The sequence below is a fragment of the Hemitrygon akajei genome, chromosome 23 (genome assembly GCF_048418815.1).
Source record: "Hemitrygon akajei chromosome 23, sHemAka1.3, whole genome shotgun sequence".
NCBI classification, from domain to species: Eukaryota; Metazoa; Chordata; class Chondrichthyes; order Myliobatiformes; family Dasyatidae; genus Hemitrygon; species Hemitrygon akajei.
Genome location: NC_133146.1, coordinates 38260218 through 38276109, shown reverse-complemented (window position 1 = coordinate 38276109; position 15892 = coordinate 38260218). Strand labels below are relative to the sequence as shown.

The 15892-nt window shown below is 39.8% G+C and overlaps 1 protein-coding gene across 1 annotated transcript in view; it reads right to left on the bottom strand.

Annotated features, from left to right (window-relative positions):
* Positions 1–12374, bottom strand: part of noc3l (NOC3-like DNA replication regulator) — a 43911-nt gene extending 31537 nt beyond the window's left edge. The window contains exons 1-4 of the mRNA XM_073027454.1: positions 12092–12374; positions 5742–5949; positions 4253–4373; positions 3669–3826 (exon numbers count right to left, since the gene is read on the bottom strand). Coding sequence (XP_072883555.1) covers positions 3669–3826; positions 4253–4373; positions 5742–5949; positions 12092–12100 — 496 coding nt within the window. The 5' untranslated portion in view covers positions 12101–12374. The remainder of the gene's footprint in view (positions 1–3668; positions 3827–4252; positions 4374–5741; positions 5950–12091) is intronic.
* Between the last annotated feature and the right edge of the window lie 3518 nt (positions 12375–15892).

Here is a 15892-nt window from a genome sequence, read left to right as displayed (position 1 = left end):
AAGCCCAGGATTAGAAGCTTGGTGATTAATACCACATCAAGTCCAGGCAGTGGCTGAGGAACCCCCAGGCTGGAATACTGAGAATGGGTCATGTCTCTGGAAAGCAGAGTAAACAGCCCGATATCTCTCTGGTACTGTCTTGCTCTTAGGTCTTCTATTTTATTTTCCAGAAACTGAACATTAGGTTGGTGAGGTTGTGGTGGTGGTGGGGGGCTTCTTTTAGGTGCTCTGCTTTCCTCCCAAATCCCAGACGTACTGCTCAGTAGGTAAATCAGCTACCTCAATTTACCCTACTGTGCAAAAGTCTTATGCACATACAGTTGCAAGTAATTTGTGAACCCTTTGCAATTACCCACTTTTCTCCATTAATACTCGAATTAATTACCCGAAGCCTGGACTGACACCTTGCCCTACTGTCCTGTTTATTATTTATTGTAATGCCTGCACTGTTTTTGTGCACTTTATGCAGTCCAGTGTAGGTCTGTAGTCTAGTGTAACTTTCTGTGTTGTTTTTTTTCATTACATAGTTCGGTCTAGTTTTTTGTACTGTGCAATGTAACACCATGGTCCTGAAAAAAGTTGTCTCATTTTTACTATGCACTGTACCAGCAGTTATGGTTGAAATGACAATAAAAGTTGACTTGACTTGACTCATAAAATGTGGTCTGATCTTCATCTGTCACAATAATAGACAAACACAATCTGCCTAACTAATAACACATTAACAATTGTACTACTTCTCGTCAGTACTGGGTGCACCATTAAAACAATCACAGTCTAGGTTCAAAGAAGTATGTGAACCTCTGGGGTCATGCCTTCTACAAAAGATATTTGGAGTTGGGTGTTCCAATCAATGAGATAAGATTGGAGGTGTGGGTTGTAGAGGTGCCCTGTCCTATAAAAAAGGCACACACAAAGTCAGATTACTGTCAGAGCCTGTTCTTCTCAAGAAAGATCTGTTATATGCATCATGCCTTGATCAAAACAACTTTAAGAGGACCTTAGAAGAATTGTAGAGATGCATGAAATTGAAAAAGGCTACAAAAGCATTTCTAAAGATCTGTGTGTTCATCAGTCCCCAGTAAGAGAAACTGTCTCCAAACAGGGAAAATTCAGTATTGTTGCGACTCTCCCTAGGAGTGGGTGTCATGCAAGGATCACACCAAGAGCAGAACCTGCAATGCTGAAGGAGGTGAAAAAGAACCCAAGGGTAACAGCTAAAGGCCACTGAAAAGAAAGGTGTACTTAAAAGAACACCATGGAGGAAACCACTGCTGTCTTAAAAAAAAAGCATGGGTGCACGTCTCAAGTTTGCGAAAGACCACCAGGATGTTCCACAACATTTCTAGAACAATGTTCTGTGGACAGATGAGACAAAAGTTGAACTTCATGGCAGAAATGCACGCCACTATGTTTGGAGGAAAAAGGGCAGTGCACACCAACACCAAAACCTCATCCCAACTCTGAAGTACGGCGGAAGGAGCATCATGATTTTGGGGCTGCTTTGCTGCCTCAAAGCCTGGTCAGCTTGCAATCATTGAGGGAACAATGAATTCAAAATGGTATACATTTTAGAGGAGAATGTCAGGGTAGCGGTCCCTCATCTGAAGCTTAATAGAAGTTGGGTGACACAACAAGACAATGATCCAAAACACAAGAGTATATATATCAACAATTACATGGAATCAAATGACCTTGCCTGATGTCTCAGGGCTGGGTATGTCCGCATCCACACCACCTGCACCCTGCCCCTCCCCACAGTGTTCCACCCTCACCATTCCCAACTTGTTTTGCTTCTGCCAAATTTACAAACTCGCTTTCCGCTCTGCTTTGACAAATACACTACTGTGCAGAAGTACTGGGCACCCTAGCTATACCATGTGTCTAAGACTTTTGCACAGGACTGTAGGTAAGGTACAATCGATGGGTAAAATAAAAAAAGAGGATTTGTGAAAGATTAGTATCAATGGGTTCATGATGGTCGACATGGGACTTAGTAGGTCAAAGACTATATTGTCATGTTGTATGACTCTATGACTAACTCTTGCCATATTCAGCCAAGGGAGTGAGCAATCAGATTTTTGCCCATACCAAAGCACCAAGATAGTCCTATCCTTAAGGTGAAAATTACATACTCCATGATTAAGACAGTGGTGAATTATTCCCCTTGATTTAGGATTTTGTGGGATGACATTCAATCCCCATAGAAAAAAATAAAATCAATATGTATACACTAAAATTTGATGGTGACTAACAGGGTAAATGCTAAGAGGCACTTATCTAATATCTAACCAATTGATTTTTTCTCAACCTATCATTGCTCTGAAACCCTCCATAAATCATTTTTTGTCCTTCTGAGTCAGATGAATTTAGCTAAACTGTATTAGACCTAGCATGAACCTACTAGTCATAAACCTACTACTCAAGTCTACAACAGTCTTCAGAAAACATTTAAGATCAGTATTTATAACTCCCACCACAAATTACATCCTCTTATTCCAAGCTAAACTCCCTCTTCTTTACTCTGATGACATCAAACTATATCCCAATGACATTGTAGGACCCTCAAGTTGAGCCTCTACTCAAGTATCCTTTCTATCATAGGTTTGCCACTCTTGGCACCGTATCTCTGACCAATACTTTAATCATGTCTCCAATATCTCTAGATGATTACTCCAGTGTTCACTTGACCAGCTCACCAGCATCCATACACCACAAGTCAACTTTTTTCTTTTAGAACAGAAATCCATAGCACATTACTGGCCTTCCGGCCCATGATGTTACTCTACAAAGTGCCTAGAATTACCCTACTACATAGCCCTCTATTTTTCTAAGCTCCATGTATTTAACTAAGAGTCTCTTAGAAGACCCTATTGTATCAGCCTCCACTACCATCACCAGCAGTGCATTTATCCCATCTTGCACTGCCTTACACATATTATTGCAATCGTCACTCTCCTACATTGGCTCAATATCCTAATTGCTCTAACTTAAGATCAAATGTGTTCAAACTGCACCAACTTTACCACTTCTTCTTCACTTAATGTACAAACCTGATCTCTTAATTTCTGTAATCCTGCACTCCACCACTTTCTGCAGACTGGGGGTTGACAATACACCTTCTGAAACTGAGGCCCCATTCTCTGGAATTTTCTTTCCAAACTTGTCATCTGTCCTTTTTAAAAGGGCTCTTACTGCTCATTTTTTGGTCACTCCACTATTGTTTTTGTTTGCTTTTAATTCTGTACAGCGAGGGCTCTGGGAAACCGGCATCAAATTCCCCGTATCTGTCCTCATACTTGGCGATAATAAAGGATTCTGATTCTGAGTTCAGTTACATTTTAGCTCCTATGGATTTTGTATAACAAGGATCTTGTGTTTGTAAACACAATGCAAACCCTATCAAAACTAATTTTAAGGTAGCAACTTTTAATTGGCAGCTGACCTGGTTGTTAAACTCCTATAATATTAAAGTCATTTTAAACAAGGTGTTGCATATAGTAACTACTTCATTAACTAGATTTCTCTGAAATTACTTAACAGCAATGGAACTGTGTACTTATTCTGTAGATATATGAACTAACAAACAACAGTATTTATTAAAACTGAATTTTTTTACAAAATGCTCATGTTAAATGACAGAACAAAAGCATATACAGTATTCTTACCAGGCTTTTCTACTGAGCGAGGAATGATACCTCCTTTATCTTTAAAAGGCAGTAAGTGGATAAGTTCTTTTTTAGGTTCAGTATCCAAGTGTCTTGGCACTTTCTCGTACTGCTCTACCTTATTTTCATTTTTTCTCCTTTTCACATGGATTGCTTCACTGCAATACAACAATGTATGAAAACTCAATAGCAAGTGCAAGAGAACAGAACTATGTTTCTGGACTCACAATAAGGTACAATTTCTAAGTATATTAAAACTAATTTCACCATCATTGAATCACTAAAATCTGCGATTAAAAATACAAAATGAATAACATTATTTAATTGTTTAATCAAAAGAACCTTGTAGGAAAGCTAATTAGTGCCAGGAGAACATTGAGAGAAAATTTGAACTAAATTTACATTTGAGAGGTGGAACACTGCTCAGAAGAAACTGGGAAAGCAAATATGAGTATTCTCAAATATGTATTCCCTTATTAAAGGGATGCATTCCAGAAGGATAGTTTATTAAACAAAAATTTGTAAAGTGCATAATTCACAGCATACTGATGTGAAAAGTGGAACAAAATAGTTAAAAAAAATACCTTGAATTAAGATCTCTGGAGAGAAAAAATGCACTTTGACCCATACTTTGCATATATTCCAAGTCGTCCTCATCCAGCATATCTAAAGGAAGATAGTCCTCATCCATTTCTTCCTCTTCATCTGTGAATGTACATGGACAATGCAAGTGGTTAATAGTCTGCATGCAAGATCTTTTGTACGTTGCTGCCTAAAGTTTAGACTAATTGCTAAAAATAACCATACCTTTTTTACCACCCTGCCTAGAGTCTGCAAGAAAAGTAGCTAAGTGAAGACGTCCACAGCTGCTATCAGATTTCTTTTGGCCCTCCACAGTTCTGTACTATGGTACATCTTACAGCAGACTTTACACTGAAGTCACGCAACGCACAAAGTTCCTGAATTTATTCACTCTTATACTCATTAAACATTCTGGGGGATAAAAATTTATGATCCATTGAAATGTGGATGGAATATTAACAATGTACAATTAAAATCGTAACAATCTGCTATCCGACAATTCAAAAATCCCAATGCTTCAGCATCTGGTTTTCCAGTAATATTTGTGCATTCCCTCCTGACTCACCAGGGCGTCAATTCCTACAATTCCTTTAAATTTACAGGGTTCACAGAGATTTATAGTTTTTAAAAACATCTTATAAAAATTGTATTGAAATGAGTTGTATTATTAAATGACAAATTAACTATTATGAACATAAAATTATGAATAACATCCAATAATCTAGAAAATCTGCTAATTTGACATCACAGAAGTCCTAAATGTGCTAATTACCCCAATCCGAGTCACCCCAACCACAAACTGTTCCAGCTACTACCATCTGGGAAATGGTACCACAGCATTAAAGCCAGGACCAACAGACTCCGGGAAGCTTCTTCCACCAAGCCAGATTGACTGTTCTGTTGTATGCCTTACTGTACATACTATTTATTACAAATTACTATAAATTGCACATTCAGACTGAGACATTATGCAAAGATTTTTACTCATGCATGTGAAGGATGTAAGAATTAAAGTCAATTCAATTCAGATTTCAAGTTTTACTGTTTAATTATTAATGCCAAACATGACACCAAAAGTTTTGTATTTTTACTTACTAAATCAATCCACTACTGGAGATTTTTAAAAAGTTTTTTATGTTTCTTTGAAAGAGTCATTTCAACACTTTTTTTTTGCTCACTTACTACATAGATACTTTATGGTGGACAGCATCGCAGAATACTAACCAAGTCTGCAAGTATTAATAGATTCTACACATTGTTAAAAGTTGTTCATATCCTATTAACTGCAAAGTCTGCCCAATGAATAATTATGTATTGTCCTTTCTTAAATCTATGAAACAGTATTCAGGTAATTCTAAAAAAAAAAAATCAGTATAAAACTACTATAACCTAATTTAGATGAAATTTGACAATTTCTACTATATCATATGCCCAGCTTCATTACATGTTACACTGACTCGAAATTCATCAATTTAAGATTAAGCAACTTGCCTGGTCTTTTCCTTTTGGGCTGGTCCAATGGCTTTGGTACTTTAGCTGAAACATCTCGAGCAGCCTGCCGAAGTTGTTTCAGTTCTTTCCTGTGTTTCTTTGCCACATTTTCCTGCTTATATTGCTTATTCTTCAATTTATTTGCAAGCTTAACATTACTTGTTTTCAGCAGCCTTCGAAAATTTGGAACTCTCTTTGTATTTTTTCTCTGTAATGAATGACAGATATTAGGATTAAAATCCATGAGAAACATGAACTGATAGCTCAGTAAGTTCATTCAATCAAGATCAGAAATGGTTTTCTTTCATACAATTTACCCTTTGTGTATTAAAAGGGACAGTACAAATATTAACATTAAGGATAAATTCTGTGTACTTAATCACCACCGTTCGTTAACGATGACGCGTGAAGACCTATTTATAAAAACATAATAGGAACAAGAGCGAGCCACTGGACCTGTTGAGTCTACTCTGTCAATAAAATGATGACGGTCTCATCTTGGCCTCAGCTTCACCTTCCTACTTCTTCCCCAAACTCCTCACCCTCATGCAACCCAGAGAACTAACTCAGCCTTAAATACTTGTAATGATTTTCCTTGTATGTCAAGAAACAATTCCTTCTTCTGAAACTATGCCCTCTAGAAAAAGCGATCACACCCCCCTCTCCTCCCAAGAGGAGAAACATCCTCACAGCATCTATTCTGTCAAGACCCATCACAGAATCACCTTTCATTCTTCCAAATTTAGGCCAGAATTGCTCAACCTTTCCACATTAGTCCTTCCTGAGAAACAGTCTTGGAACCTTCTCTCAACTGCCTCTTTAAACAAGCAGACCAAATTGCAGGGAATGTTCCAAATGTAATCATATCAATGCCCTATGAGTTGTAGCAGATTTCCTTACTTTTATAGTTCATGCCCTCTGCAATTAAAGAAAATACATCCTTTATTTTTCTAAATTTATGTGGCATCTGCATGTTAACATTGTATTTCAAGCTTGAGTGTATCCAGGGCTCCTAACCATGCAGTTTTTCTATTATTCAAAGTGGAGGATCTCTTATTTCCCTACATTATAGTTCATCTACCCAACTGATATGACCACTTGTTAACCTATCTACATACAGGCAGTCCCCGGGTTACGTAGAAGTTACGTTCCTGAGTCTGTCTTAAGTCAGAATGAGCACATCGGTATTTTTTTTAAAAAATTTTAAATTTGATTTTTTAAGATAATTACATGAAATAGAATAGTAGAATAATGAGATATATATATATATATATTAAAAAAGGGGGAGAGGGAGAGGGAGAGGGAGACACACACAGGATATCGGAAGATCCCCACATGCTCCATGGAATTCAAAATAACTTTAATATAACTTTTATATATATATTTGTTTTTCCCCCCCAGATAACTAATAACTTTATCCTCGGAGCACCTATATATTTAATCCTATCTTTTGTAAATGAGGGCGCCAAATTTTCAGAAATATGTCATATTTATTTCTTAAATTATAAGTAATTTTTTCAAGTGGAATGCAGCTAAAAATGTCATTATTCCAGCGGTCCATACTTAAGTATGAATCCAATTTCCAAGTAACATCGGTATTATTTAGCGTCAGTTCGTCAAACGTTTGTCTTAGTATATATTTTACCTTTCTATGCATATAAACGTATGTAACGTATGTATTCCAATAATTAAACCACTGCATTGCTTAGTAATAATTGTAGCTTTCATTGGGGCAGGGCCTTTCACACGCTGTATTATTCTCACGTTATCCGTTATCCTTTAAAATTGTTCTGATCGTTGACCGCCTGTAGCCTAACACTTTTCCAATGACTGATGGCATTTCACCTCTTTCCAAACGCTTTATTCTTTCCACTTTATTTTTAATCGCGATCGCTTCCCATCAATGGAACAGAAACACTGCAGGCGGCGGGGTCCTGAGCTCCGCCAGCTCCCGAAGTCCGCTGGGTCCTAAGGACCACTGCACTGAGACAGGTTAAATGGGAGGTGGCAGTTTTTTTTTACAAGGTTGAGTTGCAAGCTTGATATCAACCCGGCACAGATGATACGGGAGTCACTGGATTGACATCAACCCAGCACGGGAGCTGTCTGTCACTGGATCGAACTCGGGAACCCCGGCGCTGATCTCACTGCGCCACCAGCCGACTGGAACGGGGGGGGGGGGGGGGGTCAGGGTGAATCTTACTAAGAAAAGTTTAAGCCAAATACAAAGTTAAACACTCAAACACAGTGTCAACGGCAACGATTTAAAATGGTAGACAGCGTCTCGATCTTACTTAAAATGGCGGATGGCATTCTCCTTCCTCGGTTCGTAAGTACTAGCTGTCTGTAAGTCGGACATTCGTAACTCGGGGACTACCTGTACTTTTATGCCTGCTTCAAATCATATTTTCACCTATCTTTATGTTCATCAGGAAATTTGTTGCACTGCACTCAGCTAGATAACATAGACTGAAATCAGTTGAGTCTTGTGGCACCCAACTACCTACAGGATGCCAAGCTGAAAATGACCCATTTGTGTTTGAATGTGAAGCCATTGGTGAATGCAGAGTTTGCCACAACTTCAAATGTTGACATGTGAAAGTTACTTGGTTAGTGAATACATTCAGTGAAAATTACTGAAGAGGGATTAAGTACATCTAATTTATCATGTATTCATTTTTTTCCAATCCAAGTTGTTGAGAATATTTGTAACAACCCTGGGGTACTTGGTTTTTATACTTTGATCATGTTAACACATCCAAGTAACAGACATGTCAAAACCCATTAGTCTCCATGGTGCTTTTGGTTACTTTGTTAGGGATATTGGGCATTCGCACACAATGTGCACTTTAGTTTTTCCTTTGAAAAATATAAATTCCTGTCATTAAGTCTGTGCTCCACTGAATACATCTGACATCATCTCTATTCTTTTCAGTCCAGCAAACTCCTGCTTACTTGTAAACAATCACATAGAATCCTTCGAACTTTCTAAATTAGCCACACTGCTAATTTCTGTGCTCATCAGTCATAATGTATCTTTGTAAGGATAATCCCCCTGATCTCACTCTACCTGCAGGAACAATCACATAGATGAAGCTGGAGAAAATGGTAAATGCAGTGCTGGCAGGGCACAAAACCATTAACTAAGATTTTTGAGGAACAGAGAACTCCATCAGTTGTGACCTGAGATTCAGTAATTCTATTCTCTTCTCTATTGAAGGTTGTTTCTTCAACCACCATGGTTAAACTCTCTAAGATCTTACTAAACCAGTCCTCTTTTAAGACACTGTTTTAAAAGTATTTAATTGCACAAGCTTTTGGTGACCCTTTTCAAGCTAAACATTGCATGGTAACATTTCTATACTGTGGCACTTTAAAGATGAAGAAGCTATAGCCAAGTGTCTTGCTGAATCTCCTTGTAGCCTCATCAATTACAGTGCTTTGCATACTCCTTCTGCCAATAATCTCCAAAACACTTAGTTCCATTGGACTGAAGGATTGGCTGATGCCTAGAATTTCTTTTAGTTTTGGTTCTCTTCCTAGTCTGCTGATCACCAACTTGCTTTCCTAGTGTGGTAATGTATTACCTAAACTATCCTACAGGAAAAGTAATATACCCATGGCTAACAAAAGAAATTAAAGGAACTGCTAAATCCTAGGAAGGGCTTATAAAACTGCCTGAAACTGCTGTAAACCTGAAGATTGGGAGCATTTTAAAACCCACTCAAGAAGGACCAAGTAATTTATAAAATGATAAAGAATGGCAAAATAGAAAATGAAAATAAACTGCTGAGACACAAAAACATTCTAGGGGTTTTTACAAAGAGGGAGGGGCTAGCAAGGGCAAGTGTGGTCTCTGTACAGACAGAGAAAACAGTACTTTTAATGCAAAAAAAAGGCAGAAGATTTAACAGACTACCTGATGGAAAACACAAAAAATCTGCCACATCTTAAGAATGAAAGACTAAGCAATTAGAAATATTACATTGTTGTGCTTGAAAGCTGATAAATCCTAAGGAGCAAATTACTTAGTTCTGAAAGAGGTGAAGTGGTTAGCAGCAGATTCTGGAAATGGTCCTATGGATTGGAGGGGAACAAAAGCAGACTCACTAGTTAAAGGACAGCGAAAGAAGAAAGGGAACCATTGACAGGTGTAGAACAAATAACGGGAAATCAGAAGCTGTGATGTATTTCATTTTTTGGAAGGCATTCAATAAGGTCCTGTACAGAGTGAATGGATTTGATGATTAATATAAACAACAAGGCTTTAGAATTGGTCAATGATTACAAAGCAAAGTGTAGAAATTAATGGTACCTCTTTAAGTTGGAGGCTAAGATGGATGGGGTACCACAGGGATCAGTGATTTGACCAAGGGACCTAAATATCATATTCCAAAGCTTTGCTGATGACAGTAAAGACTGTAAATATAGTGAAGAATGTGAAGAGACTTCAATGGATGTGTAAAAAAAGACTTGTGAACATAACAAATGCTTGGTTTTTCTGTTAAGAGAGTGGAACTTGGGTGTACTTTTACACATATCTTGGAAAACCATCACAATGTGCAACAAGTGAAAAGTGGAAAACAAGGACAAGTGGAGTTCTGGCCTTTATTACAAAAATACCTGGGTGCAAGAAGGAAGAAGCATTATTTTAGTTTTATGGGGAATTGGTACTATCACCTTCATTATTTTGTACAGCATTGGTCTCCTCACATAAAAATTATATATTTGCCACAGATGCCACATCTAACATATGAAGAAAGACAGAATAAAAAGACACTACATTCTCTAAGATTTAAAAGATAATTTTTCTCCTGGCTGAGGATCTGAGTCAGAGTTTCAAAGTAGAGGTGTGGGATGTTTGCAACTGAGATGTGAGAAAAGTTCTCCACAAGGTCCATGTACCTTTTGAGTTTTCTACCATGGAGCAATGTGAAGGCTCAGCCATTCATTAATTTTTTTTTTAAAAATCACAAAAACGTTTCTGGACATTAAGGCATTCAAGATTTTTCAGGAAAGTGCTGGAAAATGGCATGGCAGTAGATCAGTCGTGATTTCAATGAAAGGATATCATTAATGTAGTTAGTATCTCTGTGAATATCACTGAAATTGGTGGTGGTGTGAAAAGGATGGAGAAGTCCACCAAGGCATGTGGAACTTAAATGTGAAGCATTGCATTTTAGCTAGTTAAACAAAGACAGGACCTGCACAATAAATGATAAGAGCCCTAGAGAGTGCCATAGAACATAAAGACCCTAGTACACAGTTCCCTCAAAGTGGTAGAAAGGGAGCTGGGGAAAAAAAAACATTTGGCACACTTGTTTTAATCGGTCAAGGCACTGAGTACAATACTTGGGGCATCATATTGCAATTATACATGTCATTAGTGAGACCATTGTGCTTAATTCTGGTCACCTACTTACAGGAAGGTCATTAAGGTGAAAGGGGTGCAGGAAAGATTAATTATGTTACCATGACTGCTCCAGAGGCTGGGCCTCCCCCCCCCCCCCCCCCAACATAAGAGGCTTAAGGTGATCTTACAGGGGTATATAAGGCCAGGCATAGAGAGGGTGAATACTCACAGACCTGCCCAGAGCAGATGTCTAAAATTACAACACATAGATTTAAAGTAAGTGCAGTGAGATTTAAAATGGACCTGAAGAGAAAGTTTCACAGGGGGTGGTGGGTATATGGAAAGAGCTGCCAAAGGAAACTACAGAGGTAAGTACAATTACAATATTTAAAGGACATTTAGCAGGCATGTAGATAGAAAATGTTTAAGTGTTATGGACCAAATAGAGGTAAATGGGACTAGCTTGGATAGGCAACATAGGGAACGTCAAGTCTGTTTCATGTTGTAGAACTCTTAGCTGGAATACATGGAGATTTGTCAAAGCAGGAACTAGATAGTGAGAAGGCAACAGCCTGAAAAACAAGAAAATAAAGTGTTCCCATCTCTGCCACCCAATTGTTATCATTAATGCTGTCAGACATCATTACACTGCAGGCACGTTCTGCTACCCCTGTCCAAGTCTGCCAAACTGTTCCGGTTAACATCTGATAATTATACACTACCCTGATCTCTGTTTACCGCTGTTTCCTGTGTTTCTGTGTATGAACTTGTCTTGCTATATCAAGATAAGCATCGTTCAGTGATCACTTCTCCGGGCACCAAGACCCGCCAGTTAAAGTGTCGGCCACACGGGCCCTTGCCCCGGGATCCAACCTAGGACTGTCCAGAGCTCTTCCTCCCAAACAACCAGCGACACGCCCGCATTCGCTGCCCGCTCGCAGATACCGTCCGGCGTTTTTTTTTAAAGCCAGCTCCCACCCGCTCCCTGCTCCCTTACCGGCCCCATTGCGCCGCGACTGGAAGCGTGTGCCTGGGCCTCCCGCTCACGGAAAGGCCGGCGCCGCGATCTCGGGCTATGCGGCCTTCAGCAGGGCCTCCGTCCGTTCGCTTCCGCACGCAGATCCTCTCGGTGCCCCGTCGCTGCGGCCACAGGTCCGGCACCAGCCAAGCAAGGCCCGGGGAATAGCACAACCAGGACTCCACGTGCCGCCGTCTCCAAGCGCCGGAGCGGGCGACGCGAAGCGCTGTCTGCTCCCGCCCAGCGCCGCTGAGCCGGCGTCTCATTGCAAGAACCTTCCAGCAGGCCCCTCCTTCCATCGGTATGACAACGCCGATCTCCGGTCATCCGCGTGAAAAACTGGCAAATCTTTCAAACTGTCGGATATTGTCCCGTTAATTCCCCCAGTGCACTCGTAAATTCATCTTTTTGTTTATATTTGACTAATTTTAAGGTGATTTAAGTAAAGATTTTCAGACTGATTAGTAACTGCCTGCCGGGGATCGTGGTAGAAGCCAATACATTAGGAAGATTTAATAAACTCTTCGATAGGCACCCCAGATGACAAAAAAACGGCAGCAGTGCTCTTGATGTGCATGAAACTTAAATTTTCATCCGCTCGCTTTATTTATATCTCATTGCAGATTCACAATGTCCTCTTGTTCTACCCATTTTTTAGTCATTTGCAAACTTGGATGCTCTGCATTGTGCTTGTCCTTCAGGTCGTTAGTATCAAAAGTAAATTATTGAAGGTGTTCCACAAGTGGCGTGAACCAAATTCCCCCCTCCCCCTCCACCTTTTAAAGCTACGATTTTTTTTTTCTCTCCAGTCCTGCTGAAGGGTCTTGGTCCGAAATGTCGACTGCACTCATAGATGCTGCCTGGCCTGCTTAGTTCCTTTCCTCCAGCATTTTGTGTATGTTGCTTTTATTTCAATAATTTATTTTTTGTGTAAATCAGCTTCAATGCATGCTAACACATGTCACCCAAAGTTGTATTCAGTAAGATGAATCAAAAGGCAGGTCCTTATCTAAATAGGTGTGAGGGTGGGGGGACAGCAAATAAGTGAAGCTCAGAGAGATCCAGGTGTTCTTGAGCATGAATCACAAAAAAGTTATCAGGAAACTACAGCAAATAAGAGAAAATCTGCAGGTGCTGGAAATCCAAGCAACACCTGCTAGAGGTGATGCACCATCAATAACTCACTCTGAGACGTAAGAAGCGAGATATCGGCTTTTATTGACTGGAAGAATGAACAACACTACATCCTGGAGAATGAGGCCGGGCTCAGGCCTCAATCGCCTTTATACAGGGGTCCGTGGGAGGAGCCACAGGAGCAGTCCAGACAGGTATATGTAGTTCACCACAAGAGGAACCCAGCAGGTCAGGCAGCATCTATGGAAGAGACTGCAGTCTGCATTTCGGGCCGAGACCCTTCATCAGAAACTGCAGCAAATTACTAAGAGAACTAATTATATATTGACTTTTATTGCAAAGGGGTTGTGTACAGAGTAGGAAATCTGTACTCTTTGAAGTTTAGAAGAATGAGAGATGATCTTGTTGAAACATATAGGTTACTAAGAGGGTATAACACGTTAGATATTGAGATGTTTAAAGAGTGGGAAATCATAGTCAAGGGAACTTTGGTTCAAGATAAAGGGCTGGTCATTTAACGAGTATTTTTATATCTGTGGTTTTTATAGATGACTTGGATGAGAAAGTGGAGGGGTGAGTTAGTAAGTTTGCAGATGACACAATGGTTGGTGATGTGCATAGTGTAGAGTGTTGTCATAGGTTACAACAGGACATTGATGAGAGGCAGAGCTGGGATGACAGGTGGCAGATGGAGTTCCCGCAGGAAAGTTTGAAGTGATACACTTTGGAAGATCAAACTTGAAGGCAGAATACAGGGTTAATGGCAGGATTCTTACCAGTATGGAGGAATAGGAGGGTTTTGGTGTCCATGTCCATAGATCCCTCAAAGCTGACACACAAGATGATAGTGTGGTTACGAAGACATATGGTGTGTTGGCCTTCATTAGTAAGGGAACTGAGTTCAAGAGCAAAGAGGTAACGTTGCAGCTCTATAAAACTCTGGTTAGACCATGCTTAGTTGGAGATGTAATGTAAAGGTTTTTATTCCTCATGTATGTGAAGGATGTAAGAAATAAAGTCAATTCAATTCAACTTGAAGTATTGTGTTCAGTTCTGATCACCTCATTATAGGAAGGATGTGGAATATTTAGAGAAGGTACAGAGGAGATTTACCAGGATGCTGTCTGGATTAGAGAATATGTCTTACGAGGAAAAGCTGAGCAAGCTAAAGCTTTGCTCTTTGGAGCAGAGGAGGTTGAGAGTTGACTTGATAGAGGCATAGATTGAGTGGACAGCCAGCAGCTAACTCCCAGGGTGGAAATAGCTAATAAAAGGGGAGAAACTTTTAAGATGATTGGAGGAAAGTACAGGCTGGATGTCAAAAGTATTTTTTAACAGAGGGAGCGGTGGTAGATGTATATTGAGGAGATTCTTGGATGGAAAGGCACATGGTTGAAAAATAGTGGAGGGCTGTGTTGGAATGATCTTTGATGTTTGGCCCACAATGTGGCCAAAGGGCCTGCACTGTGTTGTAGAGCCTGTATTACGAATGTAGAAATTTCTTGTAAAGAGGTGAATCTTGTGAGTTCTCTGCGGAGTTAAGTGGAGGTAAGCACATTTTTAAAGTTTGAGGGATTGAGGACTATGGAGAACTGGATGGAGGAATTGAGGCCAAGGATTGATCTTATTTAACAAAGGGGCAGCTTGAAGGACCTGGCAGCTAAGGTTAAGGAAAATCACAAGAGATTCTATAGCTATATTAACAGTAAAACGGTGGCTAGGGAGAATGCAGGTCCCCTTAGAGATCAGCAGAGCTGCCTTTTTTCTTGAGCTGCAGGAGACAGGTGAGATTTTTAATGGATGTTTCTCCTTGGTGTTTACTGAGGAGAAAATCATGGCTGCTCAAGAGATAAATGTTTTCGTATTAGCAGAGAGGGGGTTATTTTCAACTTTACAGCACATTAAGGTGAATAAATCCCAGAGTCTGACCAAGTGCATCTTTAGACTTTGTGGAAGGCTGGAGAGGAAATTACAAAGGTTTCTTTATTACCCACTGAAGTTCCTGAGGATTGGAAAGTTACTAATGTTTTAAAAAGGATAACAAGAACAAGCCAGTCAACCTGACATCAATAGTGGAGGAGTTACTGGAGGGAATTCTGAAGGACTGGATCTACCAGCATTTGCAGAATTTCATGTGTTTAGGATTTGGAAAGACAGTCTGATTGGGAGGAGTCAGTATGTCTTTTGTGAGGGAAGTAATGTTTGGCAAACCTTTCAGAGATTTTTGAAGAACCAACCAAAGAGGTAGATGAGGGCAGTGGATGTTGTCTATTTAGACTTTAGCAAGACCTTTAACAAGCTTCCTCCATGGTCTGGAAGGTTAAGCCCCATGTAATCCTGCAAGAGGTGAATTTAAAACTGGCTTGAAGGTAGGAGGCAGGTAGTGGTGACTGAAGGGTGTTTCTTGGAATTAAGGCCGGTGATTTGTGGTGTGCACATGGGTTGGTGTTGGATCCTTATTACGTATGTGAATGGTTGAGATGTGAATGCAGAAGGCTTGATCCATAAGTTTGCAGATGATGCAACATTAGGATGTATTGTTGACAGTGAAGAAGGTTATCATAGATTACAGGAGGGTCTTGATCAGTTAGAGAAGTGGACAGAGGAGTGACAAAAGGATTTCAATACAGATAAGTGTGCGGTGAT